The following is a 24,529-nucleotide window of genomic DNA, read 5'->3' on the forward strand; positions in this document are numbered from 1 at the left end:
ATGTTTTTAAAAGACTCTTTAAATACCTGCACTTGGGGAATAAAGAATATTTTTGGGGTTTCACGTAGAAAAAAATTAAAATCATCGAATCTCAGTTCGTTAATTAGAATTAGGCCACATGCAAATAATTTTTAATCTTTTTTGCTAATTATAGCACCATTATTAAGTACCTAGTACCATTGGCACTAATTGAAGGGACTCGGAGAGGCTTAGGCCTTCCAAAATTAAAAAAAAAAAGAATGACCTTAAAAATTAATTATATTAATTAATAAATTTAAATATATGTAACTAAAAAAAATATACTTTTCTTTTAATATTATATTTATTTCGAAAGTAATCGAGTGTTTCATGATAAACCAATCACATTTATTATGTATTAATAAGAAACATAATAAGAGGTAGGATTAAGATGATATGAATAAAATTCTATGCAATTCAATCTATTAAATTTTACCCAGCCTATATACAAGACAAGACAATCATATATTGATTTATGTATACAAAGTGTTTCAGATCTGTCATTGTGATAGAGACGCTTATCGATTCAATTACCATTTCGTTAGACACTTTTTTTTAAACAATTTTTCCCTTTTTAGACTACGTTAAAAGTATATTTTTCATTATTTATCACTATTAAAATATATATATATATATATAGTTTTTAATTTTTTTTTTTCAAAATGCTGCAATAACTATTTTTAAACTTTTTTTTGTAAAACATGTTGATCTTGCAATCAAAATCAATTGCTTTTGTTAAAAACAATTCTAAAACAAGTAACTATTCAAGTTACAAGCATTTTAATAAATTAATTGAATATAGAACACAGATGTTATACGAATATACCAGTACGGTTGACTACAAGCTGCACACTAATTGTTATCAATACAAACATTTTTTGAAAAAAAATAAAGTATTTTTATTTCTTAAAAGTGATAAATAATAAAACATATGACCATAACATAATCTAGTATGTCAATAGTAATTAAAAACAAATCATCGTAGTGATGATTTGATCAAAGTTTATTAGCGTTGTCAGTTAGCTAGAGATATCATGTAATGTTGTTCCTCAAAAATATATAATGATATCAGTTTATTAGTAGTCGTTTGAAGAAATTTCAGATAAGTAAAGACTCTTGAGATCTTAAGCCTAATCCTTTATTTTTATGAGTTACTTTTTATATCGAGGTCAGTGTTCCGAGGGTTTCTTTACTAACACAATCCAAAAGAAAAAAAATAATACCACATATATGTATATGTTTTAATTTACTAAGAATTCAGAACAATCGCCAACCATAAAATAACAGCTCAAACGAATTCTGCTTTATATAGATTCAGTTTTACCCAAAATACTTATTTAAATATTACTCTCTATATTATGATTTCTATTTAGTATTTTGTTTACCTTTGAATAATTCATTTTTAATAAAATATATATATTTTTTTCTTTAAAATGTTTCTTTTCACATTAGTAAGTTCATAAAAAAAATTACCTTGAGAGTAATTTACCTATTTGCAAGTGTTTTTAAGACAACATTAAACCGTATTTTTATACTTCTTTAAATTTAAAAATGGGATCAACGTCATTAGCGTTTCTAGATATTTTTATTGACATATTATTTAATTGTGATCAAAATTTAAAATTTTTTCTTTTATATACACAGCAATATGAATAATAAGATGATAAAATAATTTTTGTCACGTTAATACTACTATTACAACAGTAAATAAATGGATTCTAATGATAATTTAATCATCTTAAATCATTTTTACCAAATAACATTATTTTTTTACGCTCATAGTACTGAATAACAAACTGAAAAGCCCGAGACTTAGTTTGGATCCTGATCCAATCACGTTATAGATTCGTCCTCCATGACTGATTTCAATTTGCTTAAAATAAATTTTATTTTAATTAAATCAATTTAAAGTTAAATTAATTAAATTTGTTTCGAATAAAGATTGCAATTAATATATTGTTATGAAATATTTTTCATAAATTATGGGTATACTCACAATGATAATTATAGTTATCTTGATATTACTATAGTCAATATTGAGAATTATGACATTTTAGTTTTTATTAACTATAAAAATAAAAAATCTCAGTTTTTATTTGCTCACTCGGAAAAATTGAATAATTTAGTGTTTCAAAAATTATACTCACTATGCTTGTGAACAATTTTTTTTTTTTTTAATTTTTGGTCAACTGATGTCTTACTCTTTTTTTTTATTCAAGACAGAAAGTGTATTGGAATGTGGTAGTTTATTTAATAGGGCAATGATACGCATTCTCTTCACTTTACGAATGTTTTAAAATAAATAAAGTTTGGTTATAACATTTTAAAAACATACATTATTCTTCGAATTAGTTGGTAGGTAAATTTTAAACGTTATAAAAGTATTTTATGTTTTCTATCCTTAGAGTTTTATAAGTCCTTATTGTTACAGTAATAAAATATATGAAATTAAAATCTATTTGTTTTAACTGTAATTATTGTATTTATCTAAAGAAAAATATTAAAAAAATAATTTTAGTATAGAGAGTGATCGGCAAATATATCTCGCGTAAAATCTTTAAAAATACAAGTGTCGTGAAATTGTTTTTTTTTTTAATCATGGATCTTTAATGTACTGTTTCACAAGAAAATTAAATTTCTATCATCATCCCTTATATTTACAACTTGTATCAACTTCAGATATTCAAATGGAAACCCCATATTTTTGTTCGTCATAAAAAAAAATGTTAAGCAAAAAATAAAAAATTATGAATTTTAAACAAGATATGCTATTTTAAAATTTATGATATTTGATGAAAAAATTCAGTAGCTTTTCCAACATAGTCACGTTATTATTTTAAAGCGATCAAAGCTACCGATTTACTGTGTTAACTCACGTAGTCAGAATAACTAAGGTAAGCTTGGTATGTTTATTTCTAAAACTTACAGCGCTTATTGATTGACGACCTATAACGTTCGAGTCTGTTATCATTTTTTCTTAACAAACCCTAAAATTTAGAGAGCCGTAATAATAATAAATAAAATATTTTTTTTACAAAACATTTTTTTATTAAACTAAATGTAATGGTGTAAAAAAAATTAAGGTTGACATTTGAAAATATGAAGTTGATACAAGTTATAAGCATAAGGGATGGCAGTAAAAATTTAAATTTTCTGTTGAAACACTTCATCTAAGATTCATAATGATTAAAAAAAAAAATCCCTTATAAACCTTGTATTTTTAAAGATATTACATGAGACATAGTTAACCGATCACCCTACATTGAAATAATATGCTCTTCCTTAAGGCCCTAGAGTCTAGGGATCTATTTTTGAATCGTTCGTTCACAAACGTTTAGTATTTATTTTATACAGAGTGTTCAGTAAGTAAAAAAAAGGGTAAAAAGAAAAATGAGAACAATAGAAACCGGTTTCTTTACTTACCAAACACTATACAGGGTGTTCAGTAAGTTAGGAAACAGTTAAATTGTTACAAACAATGAGTACAATAGAAATTCGTTTCCTTATTTACTGAACACTCTGTATAAGTTTACATGGCGAACGTTGTAATGAACACGTTCGTAACGTATGAAATATCGAACGGACGACCGTTTAGAACAAATGATAACATATGTTATCACAACGGATGTTAGGAACCATCGATAGCGAAAGGTGCGTCGAACGGACTGTCATTTATAACACTAGAAAGGTTTAGCCCTTATATTTACCTAAAATATAATTTTTAATTAATATTGTATTTAATTAATTATTATATTAATAATAATATAAAAATAAATAAAATAAAATAACATAAAATATACGTAGCACTTTATTTTCGAAAATTTAAGTATAATTGTTTAAATTGCATTAATAATAAGGCTTTATACCTAATATTGTAAACATTTTCACTGTTTCGATGGTTATAATAACTATTTATCGCACACTAATTTTGATTTTCTTTGTAAGCTTAATGATTATTATAAATATAAAGAAAAGAAAAAATAAGATGTTGTGAACGTGCCCTCTCAATGACCATGTTGATATACAAATGTCAGCATACAGGGTGTTCAGTAAGTTAGGAAACAGTTAAATTGTTACAAACAATGAGTACAATAGAAATTCGTTTTCTTATTTACTGAACACTCTGTATATGATTTTTGTTGAATTTTTTTAATATATCAGCTCAAAATAAGTAAAAAAATTTCTATGGTAACTTATTAATTGGAAAATAATGGTATTCGTGCGTCCCAAATTATGAATTTTTAAATAAGCTTCTGTTAAAACAGAAGTTGTAATCTGATTCTCGTAATCAAATGTTATTACTTTATAAAAATAAATATACTTATAAACTCTCATATAAAAATAATATTTCTAAACTTTTTAACTATAATAAATTATTATACTATACTATAATAATAATCTTTTATAAAATTTCTAATGAAATATTTCGTTGTATAGAATAGTGACATAAAACAAAGTTTATTTACTACTTCAAAAAGAAAAATATTATTTCAATCGCATGTCAAATAAATCTTTATCCTTGTTAATCTCAATTATGATAAATAATAAAAAATAGCAATTTTCTAGCTTATAAATTATAGAGTAATATTTATTTAAAGACATACTACAAAGAACTTCCATAATGTGAATATAATTTCAGTTGCAAAAAAAAAAATTGTTCATCATTTGCATGTTTGTAAAACACTATATTATTACTATATATTTTATTGTTTTTAATCTAACCATTGATTTCAAAGCTTAATTTTATAATTATTATAAAAATAAACTTTTTAAAATCATTAAAATTTGTTTTAATTAAACAATTTTTTTTGTAAGGCGTGTTTTTTTAAATTGAATTTCCATTAACAGTTTTTGTACCTCATAGAGTTCATTACTGTAATTAACATCGAATCCACGTGTTTAATAAAAACAACCACCGGAAAGAGTATTCAGTACACATTGAAACATTCAAGTAATTTAATACTTCATTGAGGATACATGAAAATTAACTTTTTAAGTTTTCACTTTTTATAAAAATCATAAAAATACAATAAAATATGTATTTAATATTAATTCCAAATAATTTAGATTTCACTACATTAAACATTTTCATTGTATTATAATTATTATATTATAATTTAAGTCACTATAATTTGAAAAAAAAATAATAATAATTACGTAAACAAGATTTATATCTCATTTTCATACACTATCGATTTTGATGTTAATAAATGAAAAAACTTATACCTTTTGTTTAAACTTATGCTATTAAAAAAGTTTTTTTTTTTTTGTTAAACTATATTTCTTGAAAAATTAATCTTATTTCTTTATAAAATATATATATATTTGTATAATTGATGATCAACTGTATTTATAATTAAGTGAGAACTATTTTTTTTTATGTACGAAAATGAAACTTTTAAAAATTCTATCTACTCATTTCCTAAGAAAACTTATTAATTCAACATAAAAGTTTTACACTCAAATTAACTTATCATATTTAATAATTCTATTTATTTTTCAATGAAAATTTGAAACTTTTATCAAATTAAAAATAAATTATGGTTAATTTAAAACATATTCAAATTAGTTAAAATCAAATATTAAAATTATATAACATTACTGTTGGCACAAAAATGATTTTTTTTTTTAATGGGACATTACTTAATTTCCGTTCTCTTATATTACGTCAACTGCAATACTCATCGTACATTGAATTATTTGTTTAATTTTCATTACTTTGTTTTGACAGCTTAAAACGAGTGAATCTCAATACTCAGTGCTGATGCCAGACGAAACTTGCTGTTATGCCGCACCACAGCCACTTTACAACAGTCCACCCAATAATCGTTTCGGCGACACCAACAAAACCAATTTAAACGGCAGTATAATTACATTAACTATGAAAAATAATCACCTCATAGTTGAGACAGAAGAGAGAGTACCGGTAATTATAAAAATTAACCAACTTATCGTACAACCATCTTTTTATTTTATTTCTAACATTTCTATGAAGGGCTATTCTAATTAAAAAAGTTACTTTCATTATTCACCCTACCAAGATCCCCTTTGAAGAATAAAGAAAATATATTTTAGTATTATTAAGAAAAATAAATGGTCTAGAATTTTTGTCATAATCACAGAGAAATAATTTTAAAATTACTCTTAAAATGATTTTTAACGTGTACAATGTACACTGTACATTTTTGAGTAATGTTTATATTTTTTTTAATTACTATCTGGGGTTACATCGCATTATCAAATTGATCTCAGTTTTATTATATATTGTGCGTTTTATACCTATTATACACAATATATTGTACATTATACTATTCATAAAAAATAAATTATGTTGCTATACTGCAATTTGATAAATTTTGGTTAGAGTTACCCATTTATCAACGTTCGTAGGGAACATTTGATATTTTTCAATATTGATAGATAAGCTATAAACAATAGGCCTATAAATATTAATTTATATTTCATAATTGGATGTAGTATTGTTATCATTAAGTGATTAAAACGATCTTTAAGTGACTTCGCGCATTTCTAAAAAAAATATTTTTTTCTATTTAAATATTTCTATTTAAAAAAAAAAGTCTATTATAATTTTTTAAACTTTACTATGATTTATTTAAAAAATGACGTTTTTTCTAATTATTTTCTAACTAATATTCATAAATGCAAATCCCGTGAGTTAAAATGAGTTCTTTGGGTGCTTAATACTAAGAAATATAGAATTAATATTTAACTGTTTATCTACTTAAGTACTAACAAATTATTTTTTAAAATTGTGATGTTATCAAAATGCAAAGAATATCAATTAGACTTTTTACCGAGTTTTAAGTATTTTTTAATTTAAAAAAATAAAAAGTATTTTATCTGATTTCTTCTTGGGCCCAATCAAATGCCATTGAATTCTATGTGTTTTAAAGTAACGCCAAAAATCTGTAGTCAAACCGAAACTACAACTCCTATGAACATTTGAACTATATCAAATTATAGCAATAAAATCATTTTCCATATATATTATTATTATTATATGGAAACAATATATATATATATATATATTAGTCATTAACAGCATTTTTTATTTTTATGAGTTTATTCACTCGTACACAATGAATTTCAAAAGGAGTACCAATTAATTTAAATTTTACTATTTAAAATTATCCTTAAATTGTATAAATTAATACATTTATTTGCTATTTGTAGACGTTTATATAAGTTTAATTTTTTTTTTAACGTACTTTTATTGAAAATTAAAGTTATTAACCGCATGTGATCAATTATTACTATTATTCTATTAAACTACCTTTTGTAACACTAAGTTTACGACTACATAAAGTGGTATCTCTTGTGCAGAGGTTAGTGCCTCCATTCGTAAATTAATAAAATACTCTAGTAATTGACTACATGAAGCCACCTAGTAATTATTTCAATCAATTGATGATTTTCCATATTAATGGAATACCAATACGACCCTCTGGCATATAATCATCAATTATAAATAATTTTGTTGTATTTATAGAGAAACCAACGTATTAAAGTTAACGAGGTTCGATGGTAAGTCGGTTCCAAATACACCGTTTAGCGAAACCAGTTAAAACTCGCTCGACCTCATGACTATAAATAAAAAATTCAATTTGACAACAAGTTTTTTTTTATCAATATTATGTCTATAATCATTTGTGCTGTAATTGTGATTCATCAATATTGTATAAAAACAAAAACTTGCAAAAATCTCTCAAAAAAATGTTGATTAAGTGAGAATAATTAGTTTTAAAATAATACTCTCGAATAATTTTATTACAATAGATGGCTTAATACCGAATAATTTTTTGTTTGCTTTAATACACAATTATACTTGGCTCTTACCAATAGAATAAAAATGAACCTCGAATGTAAATGTTTACACATTTGAACACATTTGTGAATGGTTACAGTACTATATATATATATAATTACTGTTCATTTAAACTTTTATTGAAACATACTGACATACACTGTGGCAGAATATAATGGTCACAGACGAACTGTCACTATTAACGTTGCATGATGGTTCACATTATAGAACATCCTGATTTCCAGTGCGCAACTCATCCGTATAACCCATTAAAGCATAAAGCCCTCATTACGGGTTATATTTAATAGAATATAATGTAAAATAAAACTCGCGACATTATAAAAAAAAATACACAAACATAGTATAACATTTTAAGCCAATAATACGTTAAATTTATAACTTCAATTATTTTCAAATGCACTCATATTTTTAGTTAATGCCATTCAATTAGAATCTATTTCAAATTCCATACTTTAAACTTATAACATATGTTGAAAATCGTAAACACCTGCGAACGAGGAAACATAAAAGAAACAGCTAAATGAACGATTATTAACTAAAAATTATACTGAAAATAATCATTTTTTAAATTATTGACGAATTTATTTATAAAAAAATGTTCTGGTAGAGTATACCTCATATTATTTCAACAGATATTTGTTGAGATATTTAATAATTCTCATAAAAAAAATTGTGGAAATCATTCATTTTACTGTATAGCCGAAACTTTTAATAATGTTGAAACGCACAAAGAAGTGATAAAAGGAGCACTGCATAGGCAACTAAATTGACAGTATTTTTACGAGCGCTGTAGTATGAAATCTGGCTACAAACGCGCACAATGTTAACGGTTTTAAAAAAAAAAAAATTGTGAACAGTACCAGGAGTTCATAAGTAAATATATTCTATATTGATATTGCCCGATAATAATGGCATTAGACGAGAAATTTATTTTGATATCAGGGGTTCAGAAGCTATTACGGTTTTGCTGATTGTTGAATTTCGGTGATCGACGTGTATTACGGTCATGGCAAAATTACCAATACTTAAAACGACGCGTTACAGTTATCGTCAAAAGTGCCAACGTAACAACATTTGTCAATATTCGTTTGTTTATCTTGACTTTTGATTTATTACTCAACGGGATTTGCGCGAAAACGTCCTCGACGAGATGTTGTTGTTAAAACACGTGGACACGACGACTTTTTATACATCGCATTAATGAGACGGACGAAAACTGCTAAGTAAAAACCGTACGCTATACAACACAACTCTTGTTACCCGCCCAGCTTTTCATTAAAAATTTCATTGTACATACATTTTAATCGGACATACGTCATCATCATTACTGTGGCGCAACCGAAAGACGAGGTACAATTTAGAGAATGGCAACTTTGGCATTCCTAATCAAATCTGAAATGATGTCTCTGGTCATAATGCAGACCGAACATTTATTGGGGAGTTTTGTACCAACAAAAAATTAATGACGACGAATAAATAATCTACTGGAACTTTAAATAACTAACACGACAATAAATCTGTTTAATATTTAATTAATTATTTTTGTGTTGTAGGGAGTATGCACGGTAGCAACTGCGGCGGTCGAAGCTGGTGAACAAAAGTCAATGGACTACGAGTACGACGACGACGAATTCGACTTGGAAGCGGAAATGTTGCGTCGCGAGTTCCGAGAGGCTTCACTGATGGCCAACGGTAACGGATCTTGTTTGGACTCGACGTCCACCGCGGTCATAGCGCCTAGTAGTGAGACTGAAGTGGACCCAACAACAAGGCCTGCAGGTGCGCTTCAGCCTCAGCAGCATTCCAGTGGCGGTTCGTCGTCGGCCGACTCTCGAGCCCCAGAAAGGGCTTACGCTTACGGCAATCAGTCCGAATACAGCACCGGTACGATTGGAAAACACAAAGGCACTGCCAAACCTATAACTCCAAGCGATCACACCGATACTGTTATTCCTGACGAAGAAGAACATTTGGCGGAACAGCGGTTGTTGGGAAACGGAGTCGATGCTCTTGCAGAAAACGAAGATCAAAATATTTGCTCATTTAATCAAGTCAACGGCATTGCAACTGCGGTAAATTCCGCCGAATAGTGTCAAACGCGATATTTTGTTATTAGTTATTACTATTATTAGCTAACGGCGATTAGTGTTATTTATCGGTGTAAAACTGTGTTGTGAACAAAGTAGTTACTGTTTTGTTTTAGCGGCGGAATAGCAAAAAAATCAATATTATTTGATTATTAAAATTCTTGGCGTTCCATAAAAAAAATACATTTATTTAAAACTACAGTACACCTTTCATAAAATCTACAAGATAATAGCTCTCCTACTTCGATCTTGATATTTGTATCGACCGTTTCGGTGTTATTCCCCACTTTCATAAATTAACACTTTATTTTCAATTAATACATCAATCATCATTACCCTCGTATACAGTTCAATAGTATTCGACAGAAAAAAACTCGAAAAATTTAAAAAACTCATAAGCATTTACAAATACCATTTATTTGTTAAAATTAAATTTCATAATCCTCTCCCTGTGTATATCAGCATTAGTACCGTGGACATATTTAATGTTATTAATAACATGAAATAAATTTAAAAGTTTTAAAAACTGTTAAAACTCAAATATTTTTCTGTTTTGTTTTTGCGTACTACGCTGTTCGATAATAGCAAAAATATAAAAACATTTCTCATTGTTAATTTAAGCTTTGCAACAAAATACATTATTTTCCTTAGTTTTATTTATTTGTGTTATAAATTAAAAATTATCATATAAAAATAGAAAAAATTATACATAAATCACACTTTTCTTTGTCCATATTTAAATTAAATTGCCGTTTTTTTTAATAAATTAAAACTTTTCTAAATAAATAGTGTTGTGACGCAATATTAAACGATTATTTTAGCATTTCGACTATTATGTTATTCTTTTGTCGCAAAAAAATATTAAAATTCAACCTGATATCAGTATTGAACCGTCCCAAACGCTTTTATTAATAAATTGAACTTTATTATTGTAATTTAAAAGGGTACTTATTGTAACTAAAATGAATAAATAACAAAAGCTGGCGTAAAATAAAATGGAAATAAATTTGTTGTATTTGTCTGTGTTCCAATAACTATTTTTATTTACAGTCACTCAATAAAAAATAGTATTTTAAATAATTTAAATGCTGTAGTATTCGTTTGAATAACGTTATATACTGAATTTCTATAAATCATTGATTTATAATTATACTGATGACTATTATACTTTGAGTTTAATTTCTCAATTTATATATTCCCTAAGAGGCCCCAAAAAATATATGTCTTGACTTAATTACGGATCGTATCATTTTTATCGGTTAAAAGTGAGAGAATTAAAATAGCACGTGTCGAAAAATTGTTCCTATTTTAATGATAATAACATTAAATAGTCAATAATGGTAGTATGGGTGCGATCCCTAAAACAATTTATCTATTAATTTTTAGTGAAATATTTAAGTTGGAATATTTTCCGACTATTATTTTAAGTGAAAATAAATTAAGCAAAACAGCCAATTATTTTGGATTCACAATTAGATAACTGAATCTTTCAAGCTTTGTAGAAAATCAAATATCTGTGAAATATTTGTATCGATTAAGTTTTTTACAAATTAATTAAATTGTCATAGGATTTGTAAAAAGTAAAATAATTGTGTAAAAAAATCATTTCATTCACTTTTTCGGATATTTTTTTTTTAATTTTTACAATTTTCTATGAACACATTTTTGTATATAACTTTTACTTTGCTACTATTTTATAAATAAACATAATTTTTTATTGTATTTAAGAATTTGATAGTCTTACATAATTTTTACTATAATTTATAGATAAATTACATTAACGAATCAATCCGAGTCAAATCAAATATATTTTTAAGGTGTAATATAATTTTCTTTTGTACCTAAAATATGTAAACAGATGCATTTCGCTATCGTCATAAGTTTTCAGAACTTAATGTTGTGTATCAATAGTTCTCGTTAAATTTACACGAAAAAAGCAATACATTATCTGTTTTATAACCATCATAAATTATACACATTCCGCCATTGAATAAAAATTTAGAGGATTTAACTTCTGTGCAATTTGGCGTGTAATTTTCACAAATTATTTTAAAGTGGAGAAAATGGCAGAATTATATCCACTTAAATCGCGTATATGTATTTCATTTGATGTAATTTTTATATTTGCGTTATTGTAATACCTATTAAAAATAAAAAACAAAAATATTTAACTCGATTAAAACAACAATTCTTTATCGTATTTTTTCTTAATTTTAATCGACTGATATATTGAATAATTTCATTAAATCAAAATAAGTAAATGAAAGATTAAAGATAATACAATTACTTGATTTTGAAAACTGAATTTATGTTAAATACGATAGTTGATCTTGAATTTATGTGCCACTTGGTTATGTTTTAAAATTTAATTGTTATAATTTGTAACTGTTTTTAATTAAACTTCTTTCAGTAACTGTCTCATTTAAAATCCGTCTATTTATATTTATTACCGTCCATTATTTTTTGTTAAGAATCTATTTTGTTCTTCGTAACTTATGCTCAAAAATGTTTATAAAACAGTTATTGCAGATAAATTATACATTTGGGTAGTCGTATAGCTTTTTTTTAGAAATATTTTTGTTTAATTAGATTATTTATGTGAAAACTTAAGTTTTATTTAGAAGTACAATATTTCATCAATAAATATGGTGCAAGTAGAATAATTATCTTATATGTTTTGTATAACATGAGTATTTCATAATAAAAATTCTGGATTGTTTTTAATTGTGTAAAATTATTTGTACATGTATAGATTTTGCTGTGCCGTCTTATTTTCTTAGTCTATTCCCTAATAGATTGTACATTGACAATATTATCGTTTTGAAAAAAAATTATTTTTATTAATTTTTCAAACTTGTCAAATATATTATTATATATAATTTCACACGTGTACTCGTTGTCGCATATTCACGAATAAATTAAAATAATCTACTCAATTTGGCCATTTCAAAAGTATTATTCAAAATATAATTAAAAAAAATTTCAAATTAAAATAACATGCAAGCTCAATGTCACAGAACCCTTTTCAGTTTAAAATTAAATATTTCTTGCATTATAAAGTTTACATTTAATAAATAAAAATATTTTATTTACAAAATTTTATATAAGTAATGTTTTTATGGTAAATATTATTGGATGATTTAAATATATTATCTTCAATAACTGTTTATATATTTTTTTGTTTTAATAAAAATAATTAAAGTCAACTCATATAATTAGTAAAAAAATATATAACTATTATTATTGTTCCTTTATTAATTGTACGGCTGTAATTGGCTGGACATAATAAATAATGCAAATTGTATCATAATTGAGAAAAAAAGAGATCATAACTAAAAATGAAAATAGAAAAAAAAATTAAGAAATGTTAGAATAGTATTTTAGTCCGTACTACGCTATCGACGAACGAATCTATTTGGCTATGACTTTGTATAGGCAGTACGGCGTAAAGTTTACACTAGAAAAATGGTTGAGATAGGAAACGGCAGACACCTAAAACTATTACAATTCCAACTATTTAAAAATTATAATTCACAGAGTATATAAATTAATTAATTCATTTTACCCTTTCTCTCGTCATTTTATTTATTATAAGCCTAAAGATTAGGAGGCTCATTTATGTCACTTAAATAAATGAATGGTAATAGAAAATAGTAATGATCCTTTATATTAATTTTAATTTTAGGGGAGAGTGGCAGACAATTTGCAATAAAAAGTATACAAATAGGAATTGAATATTGATAAACTTATGTCCATTAACAATATCTTCATTCTTTTATTTTTTTTTTTTTCAAAAACTGAAGGATTGGATAAAGTTTAATTTTTTTTTGGGTGTTTTAGACATATGTTCGTATCTTGCGCATGAGTATGGGTAAAGATAATTAAGCCCATTATTACTAAAATTTAGTTATTTATTTATCTTTATAAAAATATTAGTATGCCACACAGATAGATTAATAATATTTTTTTATTTTTTTGTCTCCTGAGACTTCACCATCAATAATGTTTTTATCTTACAAAAATAAAACTATTTAAACTACAAAAAAATATTAAATCTGTGTTTATTTTCGAGAAGATTTTTAAAATCAAATCATTATTTTATAACTACAAAGTTTAACCTATTCAATAATAATGTTAGAAAAAAATAACACAATGGAACGCGGCATAATTAAGACGGACAAGCCATGATGATATCTAATAGTGATTAGCATTACTATCATACTAAAATACACCAATGCGAATCCGTTGGATTTCTTAACAAATTTTGAATTCAAGTATTATAAACCAAAAGCTAAACACAGTAACTATAGAGATAATAAGCATTCTTAATTCGTATGAAAAACCCGAGTACTGGAAGAGATTGAAAGATACTAGTCACACTTGACATAAAAGAGTTTTTTAACTGGAATTTTGAAAATATTTCGGATCATATGTTCTATTTCATCCTAATGAAATTATGTATATTACATTCAATAAACCTTTATTTTTTTTAATATTTTCTGCTTATGTATTGTGTATTCTGAGGCTTATAATAGCGAAAAAATATCGTGTGTTATTATTTGGAGTACATCTACATAAAAAAAAAAATTCTTAAATAATGTGGTTTATTTTTAAAATAAGAAATTTTCTGTAAAATATAATCAAAATATTTAACCCAAAGTTTCCTGAAACCAAAGTTATGTGGTCTCAAAATGTTATGCCACTGACTGGACACACACCTTTCGCCTTCATGGCCATGACTTAGATTGTAATTAAAAATCCAATTTTTAATTAGACTAGCGAAAATATTCTTCTATTTTCCTAGTAAAAACAGACGTAGATTTTATTACTAATGATCACAATAATAATTAAAACAATATAACGATATTACAAATTATATTTTTATGGTGAATATGTAACCTGGTTGTTTTATCCATTCAGTTCTTGAACCCTTTTCATAATTTGGTCGGCTTGTGAACATCACATTTGCACTTGTCACAAACGGCGATCTCAGCCATATGCTCTCAAGTTGAGACACTCCACTAGCCGTCGGATTAAGTACAAGCACCAGACTGGCTCGTGGGCCGCGGTGCGCTTAAGTGGCGCTACACTTGATCGGCAAACACAATAGCTCAGAGATTTACCATTAATTTACACCTATTTATCACGTTTTTATTAATTAACCTAATCGTTAACAATATAATGACATTGATATAACTCATCTTCATTGAATACTCTAGATTTTTGTTTATTATTGATAATATTTCCCATGTCACTCAGTATAACCTTGGTCATATTTTATAAAAAACAAAGTAAAACATGGTAAACTATTACGGGTTTTCATTATTTGGAAATAAAGTTGTAAAGATATTGTATGTTTTATTTATTTTTGTTAGTTGTTGATGTTAACACATATTCGTTAACTTTATTTTTTAAATATATTACTACGAATATTTTGTAGCAGATTAAAAAGATTTTTGTTTCGTAAATATTGTTTTATTGGTAGAAGATAAAAAAATTACTTAAACAGTTTTTAACTAAAATTTAAACAATTTTTCTGATATCTTTCAAATTAAGTCCATTACATTTAAAGATGCTTTTTTATTCAAAATTAATTTTTATAGTTTCATGTTTGTACTGTATGACGTCAATGTAAAACACACGTGTAAAATTCTATCTTTTACTCTTACTTTTTTATTGGTACAAAGACAAAATTATTAAAAAAAATAAACAACATTAATATAAATTTAATATTTTGCAATTGTAATGCGTGAGATACTATGTATTTAAAATATTTTTTTACTTCATTATAATTATCTAATCTTTAGAATGAATTTGTATTTCATAAAACAACATCTCATAAAATATTATGTTTTTTTTAAGAATTTTTGTTTTTATTTTTATCTATAATAAATTATTTATTACGCTCATCTCTTATATCTTATATGTGATTCACATTTTTTAAATAATGTATTATATATTCTTATGATTAATTGTACATTAATCTACTCTATAAGCAAAACATTTTTTTTTTAAATCTTTAGATCGTAATTTCTTACTTTTATGATGATAACTACACTTCATCATTATGTTTACAGAAGCTAATTAAATTATCAAATAAAAATTAGTTCTTTAACTATTGTTATTGCCTTATTAGCTAAATTAAAAAATCAAAGCTGAGAATTTGTGTGTTAAAAAGTAAAAATAATGTTAAAACCTTTAATTAATTTTTAAAAAATGTTTAATCTAAATATACTACAACGATGTAAAAATAAAATTGATATTTTATCTTAGTTGAGTTAATTGTATTCCTAAATTAGCTTATAACTTGCATAAAAGTATTATTATCAAAATAAACTTGTTTAAAAAATGTTAACCAACCTATCCTTATTTAAAAATTATCGAATTAATTATCATAATTATCATCTTTAATTTAAACTTATATCAATATTTTATGAATACAAATCACTCGCAGAATAAAAACAATTTAATTAATTTTTTGGACTTTTTTATTGGCTTTATACATTTTTGATTAGAATAGTTCTGTTAATAGGTATTTTATCAAAATATTATGTAATAAATAAAATGACTGGAGAAAATCTTTTAAACTTGTGTTTCAAAAGTCATTAACATTTTTATATCTAAGTAAAGCAAACATTGCAAGTAAAAAATATTTAGTGATAAAAGTAAACTCTAACCTTAATTTTAAATTTTAATAATCTTGAGTTGTTATAGACCTGTCATTTTATTAATTAGAATATATTTTTATAAATAAGTTATTTAAATAAGTATTTTAAAATTAATACATTAAATTGATATACTTATAAGTTGGTTAGAGAAGGACCCAAAAAAAATACTTAATAACTTATGAACCAAGAATTTTATGGAAATAATATAATAAATTAATTATACTAAAATTTTATGACCTTGAATGATAAGATTCTAACGTGAGTTTTTAATTTTTTCGGTAAACATCTATCAATGTACAAAAAATGTTTATAATCCGTCATTGAAATTTTTTTATATTATAATTGTATTTGAAGACTTAAGAAATCATAGAAATGTACAAAATTTAAAAATATTCAACATTTTAAGAAGTCATACAATTAATCAATATTTAAGAAAGTCGTAGTACATCGTACAACACTTCTTATATGAAATCATATAAGTGAAAACCCTTGTAAAGGGCTACTGGGCTCACAAGGCCTTAACTGGTAAAAGAACAGAAACAATTTTTCTATTGAGATGAACAACAATAATTAATTTTGATACAACAATGAATGATTTATTTTTCCTATAATGAAAGATGAATGTTAATAAAAAATCTATTATTATAACATTAAACTATACATAATCTTAACAGTTAATAAACATTTAACAACATTTATATTTACTTTCTCATGAAATATATTAAATGACTTAATTAATTAATGACTTAATTCACACAAATTATAAATGTTTATAAATATAGATATAATATATTATTATAACTTGCCAATAGAAAAGAACAAGTTATTTACATCAATAAATACTTATACATAAGTGGCTGAGGAACACATTTATGGTTTGACTTCTTTTATTTAATTTAGCAATTTTTACTTGAGATGATGTTGCTGTGAGGCACACACATTCCGACATAAATGAGCAACCACAATTGGCCGAGAACAAAATCCACACAACGGGATTATTCAGAAGAACATATTTCTTCTAGACACATGTATCTGAGTAGCCCACAATTGGCTTAGACCAAAAAATCCACATAAAAGGATTTATTCAGAAGAACCTTTTTCTTCTAGACACATGTAGATTCATAACCATAAAAAAAAAAGGTATCAGTCTTTTTATCATAAAAGGACAACATGAAAAATGTGATAGCCTTCCACAGTGTCGCCCTATTCTGCGGCGCGAACAACCCTATTAATGGACTGACTAGGAATGTGTAATAATTTGTGTAACATAACCTCAAAAAAACCGAGGTTTAACTAAAGATTGCCTCCTTAGAATAAAAATGGTTGTAACGTGACTTTTTTGAAACAATTTTTTCTTCGACATATCAGTTGTTTTTACTATAGTTCAAAATTATATTGAAAAATATATGAAAAATAGTCATTACTTAGGGAGTTCCAGAGATTGAAAATGTTTTAAGTACTGAAAAATAAATAAACAATGGTTAAATTATAATTACTGTTGGAACTATCTTATTTGGATAGTAAAAAATGAAAAGGTTCTTGTAGCCAATGTTTCATATCCTTAAAATCAAAAAGTTCTACGACTAAATTGTATTACCACAATACGGTATTTAATCAATTTTCGATCAAAATTTATATTATTAATTTAATAATTGTTATTCTTAAACTAATTTTATAATTTACATTTAATATTAAGTATTCATATTTATTATACCTAAATATATTCATTAATATTTATAGTTTTTAAAATTGTTTTTTGAATTATCAATTATAAATCGAGTAAGAACATTTAAACATTTTAATTTATTTGTTATGTTGTTAAATTAATATTTGAATAGTGATTGATAATTTATTAATATGTATTAAGTTATAGACACAGGTATCATTGTAACCGAGCCATAAATTTGATAAAATTAAAAAAGTTCTATATAATAAAATATTTTATTCCATCAGAATGAAAATATTCTATATATAGAACAATTTTATTCGCAATGACATATCCCAGTAATTTATCATTTACTCAGTTTATAACTAATTAATGATTAATAATGATTAATTTTATTTTATTAAATTAAATTCAAATTTAGTTCAAAATTCTCTATATACTGTCAAAATATCAAAGATTTCTAATAAAAGGTTACAAAAAAAAAATTATATTGAATTGCAAATTGCTCTTCTGAAAAGTCTAAAAGTCTTTTCATTCTAGGGCAACACTTCTTTTTTATTTTGTTTCTTTATTTAATGGCACAGCACAAAAAAAATTTCTGTACATACGATATATGCAATCAATTTAATTTACAAATATTAGTTAAGCTATCAAATAACTGGACTTTTAAAGTCGTGATCATTTTTTAATTAGCAGCGAATAAATAAAATTTTAGTATTGCATTGTGATATTAAAAATTTTATCAGTAAAAAAGTTTTTCATAATTTAACTTTTATTTCATCCTTTATTAAAATTTAACTGTTTTATAATTAAAAATCTAAAATATTTACGAAAAACACCATATTTATACAACCAAGTTTTTATATTAAAATGTATAGCACACATGAAATAAATATAATCATTATTATGGTAACATCTAAATTTACATTACTTAATAATAATATATGATTACATAACACAACCCAACAATAAAATTTATCAATAACGTCAATTACTTATTTATATTATTTTTAGCTTTAGGTACTTCTGAACTATTTCTCCAAATTTCATCGGAATTATTATTCGGTGTTATTCTAGACCATTGGCGAGTAATTGGTTCTGAACAAGCCCTTTGAAGTGAAAGTGTTCTAAGCTGCTCAGACGAATCTGATTGAGACTTTCGAATGTGTCCTACACTATTTTTAGATGATTTAGACATTTTAACTAGTTGTCTTGGTTGAAATTCAACGAGTTCTTCTGAAAACTCAATAAAAGACTGAACCACTTTAAAGTTTATACTCCCAAAATTTCGTTTAACATACTGTGCAAAAACTTGAATACTCATCAAACTATCATTAAACGGACATGGAATTTTTTTTGTTTTATCATCAATTAATAGTTCTATTGAACCAGAATACTCCAATATTTTTTTTACAGAGTCCTGAGCGAAATCACAGTCGTAATTTTCAACTATTGTTAGTTGACTGTCATACAATGATTTTATTAGACAATCCAAATATTCTGTTATATTGTCAATATTCCTATTGTTATGAATTTCATTAAAAAAATTAGTTGTGAGATCAGTAAAAGGATAAATTACCATATTAAAACGATGGTCTTTATTTAAACTCAGCAGTTTTACTAAAATCTCCAAATTATCGGATATTTTATTGTTTATTTGACTGAAATTGAATCCTTGTTCAATTTTGATTATATTATTCTTGATATAGTTTGCATAATGTAAATGTTTTTTTAGTATCTGTAAAACGATAATTTTCAACAAAGCAATCAATTTACTAAGAATAATACCAATTCCAATGTAACGATCAATGTTATTCACACTTGAAAGAGCTAATTTATAATCTTTTATCCATTTTTTTATCGCTTTTTCCCAATTAACGATCTTAGCACAGTCCTTCATTAAAAATGTTAAAGTAGGTTTGTCTTTTAACAAACCATCGAATTGTAGTCTATGTATATCAAAATGCTCTCTATTACTTGTCATACTTATATAATTCTCGTTAATACATAGCAAATGCTTAAAAGAGGAATGCATAGTTCCTAGAAAATTCCACCTCAACTTTAAAGAATTTATATCATTATTTACCACATTTATATTATTGAAGCAGTATGATTTGTCATAAGCCTCATTGAACATACTATTTGGTTTACATTGATAAAAAATGTTAATATACGAATCGAGTCTATCTTCAACAGCGTGGCCAAATCTCTTTACAGTTTTTTGGTCATAACTGATTACACGGCCAACTATTTTTTTGAAATAATCAGTGTACATATAAATCCACCAAAGTGCATTTAAAGAAGTACCTTCATAGAAATTAAACATTGATGTCAATTGCAAGATGGCTTTCTCTACAAATAGATATGTCTTGTCTGCTAATACTTCTTCAAAATGAGATTGATCGTCTGCTTCTATTATGTACCTGGTCAATTGAACATAATACAATCCGTTATAAAGGTAGCTACATAGAAGTTCTTCAGCCACATTTTGTTTTATTTGTTTGTTGGTCAAGCTTTCCGTTAAGCGCTTGAATGAAGACTCATTGCGTACATAACCTGTATATATGTTTGAGAGAACTTTGTAACTATCAATAGCATTACCTACATTTCCTGCAATGCACTTATTGACTCTAAAAAAAATAAAAATGGCTACTACAGCTAAATGAGTTATTAAATTCATCTTATTTTGATTGCCGAAACTAATACTCGAAAAACGTTCACGTCCAAGTGTAGATACCAAATGTTTTTTTTTAGTATGATATTTATGACGCAGCTTAAATATAATTTTTAAATGTTATTTTTAGTCATTTTATGTCGTAATAAACACTAAATTATTGTTAACATTAATATAAATAAATATATGCTTTAGAGTAATTCAAATATTAACATTTATTTTATTATAATTGACCCACATAGAAGAGAAATATTGTAACCATTATCTAATCATATTTTTCGAAATTTTATTACATGTTTACAACATTATCAAAAAATGGTTTTAACATTTTTTTAATGTATACAGAAGATATTTTGGTAGCTTTTTTAATATTTTTATGTCGTTTTCAAAGAATATTGTCACAATATAAGGTTACATTGTCATAATCTAAGATGATGTGTATTGTCAACATTTCATTTAAAATTGTTGATACAAAGTTTTGTAATGTTATAAGTCTATTTTAATTGACTATTTAAGTTCATTTATTTTTATTTTAAATAAATAAAAAACCATGTTGAAATAAATGATACCCATAAATTAAACTCAAAGGTTAATGCGTTTATTATTATCAAATAAAACAAAAACGTTATACAAGTGGTCTTACATGTTCACTATATCTTTTAATTCGATGACTATTTTGTAATAATTTTTTTTTTCAATAATTTTTACGCTTTTGGTCTACAGTTATAATATAAACTGTAATTTTTAATTGATTATTATTTTAATTAACGTATTAAAAAATGGAAGTTTTAAACTTTAAGATATCGTTCACCCTTATTTTAAATAGTCAGATAACAATAGATTTTTGTTCTAAAATCACTTAACATTAAATTGTAACAGATGAATGGTTCATCGGATAAAAAAATTATCGTTTAATTATTAGTTACCACGACAGCAAATAGCAGCGTTATTTTGGACTAACTTATTGAACATAAAATACATTAAAAACATCATTTTGAGGTGTAAATCCGTGATCTTAATATAATAGTGTTCAATGTTTGGAGAAAATACTACTGACCCTTAATGTAAATGTCGTTAACAAAAAAAGATATTTAAATTCAACTTGGTATAAACACAGTTATCTTAATTTACACTTATTTTCCTTTATTAACTCTTTTAAATCTTAAAATTTAATATTTAAAATTTAAAAAAAACGATAGCACAGTAGGGTCGCGGCATAGTGTGAGCAGGCATAGTTGGAACAAGTATAATGATATCTAACAGTGATTAAAATCACTATCATAAAAAACGTTTCCATGCAAATCTGTAGATAATGTTTAATTTTAAAAAATTCAGAAGCTCAATTCTAACTCAAAAAGAATTCAGGAAAAATTGCAAAAAAAATCATTGTCATAGGTTGATGATTTTTAAAGAATCGGCAAACATTTGTCGCATTCGTTTTTAAAATAAAATTGACAATTTAAGCTGATTCAAATGTTAAAATTCATTTTTTCGACTTAAAAGAAAAAAAATTGAAATAAGTTTAACTTTATATTCTATGTCAATTAGTTTAATATAATATTCATGAAAATCAGTGTACCCCATTATAAAGTAAATTAAAATATAATACCAATATTTTAACCCAAAAATAGCATATTTTTGAATATGATAACCATGTTCAATATCTCTAGAATATTTTTTTTTATAGTATACTATATTATATAAGCTTTAATTTAAGATTAAATAAAAGTGTCAATATTTTCTGAAAGTTTTAAAAATTGATTTGAAAAAGTTTAACTTGTGTGTAAAATTTGTTATTTTGAATCCCCCCTGTGGTCAGGTCAAGAGTCAGATTTTCAAATAACTTATATCAAATAAAAGAAAAATATCTATGATTTCAACATAATAAATAATTATTTTGATTTGTTCATTTTTCAATATTATATATTATGACAATTTTTAGAAAAAAAAGTTTAAAAAATTTTGAAATTTAACAATTTAAAAAATCATAAATTTTTGGGGTATTTTTACTATTTACGAGGAACGAGGGCAAAATTTTAAAATTTTTAGGGTAATCTCGTCTTCAACTAGATTCAACGTTTTGTGATCTTTTGACGTATCGTTGAGAAAAATCGGCCCAGTGAGAGCTGAGAAAAAGTAGTAACAGACACAAAGAAATAAAAATAAACACATTATGGTAAAATTAATAACTTCTTAGCCTCGCATCGAAGCTAAAAATTAAGTCAACTTAAAAACTACTGTTTTTTTGGTAGCTTTGTTCCGTAAATTTTCCGTAACCGGTTGTGACGCTTGACGTCATCACCGCTTATTGATTTATTAAAATTGTGTGGAATAACATATTTTATTATTTTTTTTTTATAATCTAATGATCATACGTTTAATATTATATTATTCAACAAATAAACATTACATTTAATATTAGTTAAGTTACTATGGTAAATTGATGGATTAATAAGTAACACTTTAGATTTTGTATTTACGCCACCCAAATTTTTAGCGAATAAATTCACTATCTCGTGATCATTACTAGAGTTGATGTCTAAAAAAATGTTTTAAGGCAAAGAATTATTGAAGGTCTTTGATTAATAAAATTCTAGAAATTTTCAGTATCAAAATTAATTGAGTTTAAAACATTTTTCAAATATTTATCATAGTATAATTTACTTAGAAGTTAACATAGTACACAGATTAAAAAGAACCTTCTGAATCCCTGGTACTGTTTTTCAATAAATTTAACCGGCCAATACTTTTATGTGCTATAAAATGGTGGCTATCAAAAATACGACTATTATTCATGAACTCCTGGTACCATTTCACCGTTTTATTTTTTAAACGTCGCATACACCAGTTTGGCGTTTACACGTTGATTAGGTTGCCTATATGAAATTCCTAATTTCATACGCTTAAAATTGTAAACAAAGAATTCAATCATATTTGTAAACAATTAGTTATTTATCGTATGTATGTGGTGTATGAATGAGATATTTCAGTTATTCATATAAGCAAAACTAGATACTTTATGTATATTATCGGCTACGCGTGAAAAAACTTAAGTCGTATTTTATGATTTTATAGCAAAACATTTTTAAATTTGTATTTGTAACTGTAGAAACGAGGTTAAGTTGTTGAGGATTAACGTTTTAAATTTGGCATGAAATATTTCTCTTGTGGTATTAATATTCGTAAAAAAGTAGTTTGATACATATTTACAATAAAACATCTCGTTTCAAAAGTTTTACAAAAAAAAATGATTAAAAATATTAATTACAAGATTTTTCCAAGTACCCATAGACAGACAGTCTTACATCTAACAAAATTTATAAAAAAATATTGTAACAATGCTAGTACTCTTAGATTTAGAAGTTATAACTTTGGTGAGAGTACCTTTGTGGTCTGAAAACAAAATTCAACAAAAATAATTGGTTAAAATTATGAAGAAAAAAATTTTTTTTTGTTTGGTACATTCCCCTGAATTTACACCGACGAAATAATACTAAGAAAATTCTTAATATTATTATTATATTAGGAAAAAAATAGTGGTTAACGATGAATCAATCATTCTGTATGTAT

General features: G+C 25.1%; 1 protein-coding gene across 1 annotated transcript in view; it reads left to right on the forward strand.

Annotated features, from left to right (window-relative positions):
- Positions 1 to 12,973, forward strand: part of LOC126903735 (uncharacterized) — a 23,228-nt gene extending 10,255 nt beyond the window's left edge. The window contains exons 5-6 of the mRNA XM_050682184.1: positions 5,750 to 5,944; positions 9,418 to 12,973. Of these exons, the coding sequence (XP_050538141.1) occupies positions 5,750 to 5,944; positions 9,418 to 9,954 (732 nt within the window). The 3' untranslated portion in view covers positions 9,955 to 12,973. The remainder of the gene's footprint in view (positions 1 to 5,749; positions 5,945 to 9,417) is intronic.
- The last annotated feature ends 11,556 nt before the right edge of the window (positions 12,974 to 24,529 follow it).

The sequence above is a fragment of the Daktulosphaira vitifoliae genome, unplaced genomic scaffold (genome assembly GCF_025091365.1).
Source record: "Daktulosphaira vitifoliae isolate Bord-2020 unplaced genomic scaffold, ASM2509136v1 Scaffold_4, whole genome shotgun sequence".
Classification (NCBI taxonomy): Eukaryota; Metazoa; Arthropoda; class Insecta; order Hemiptera; family Phylloxeridae; genus Daktulosphaira; species Daktulosphaira vitifoliae.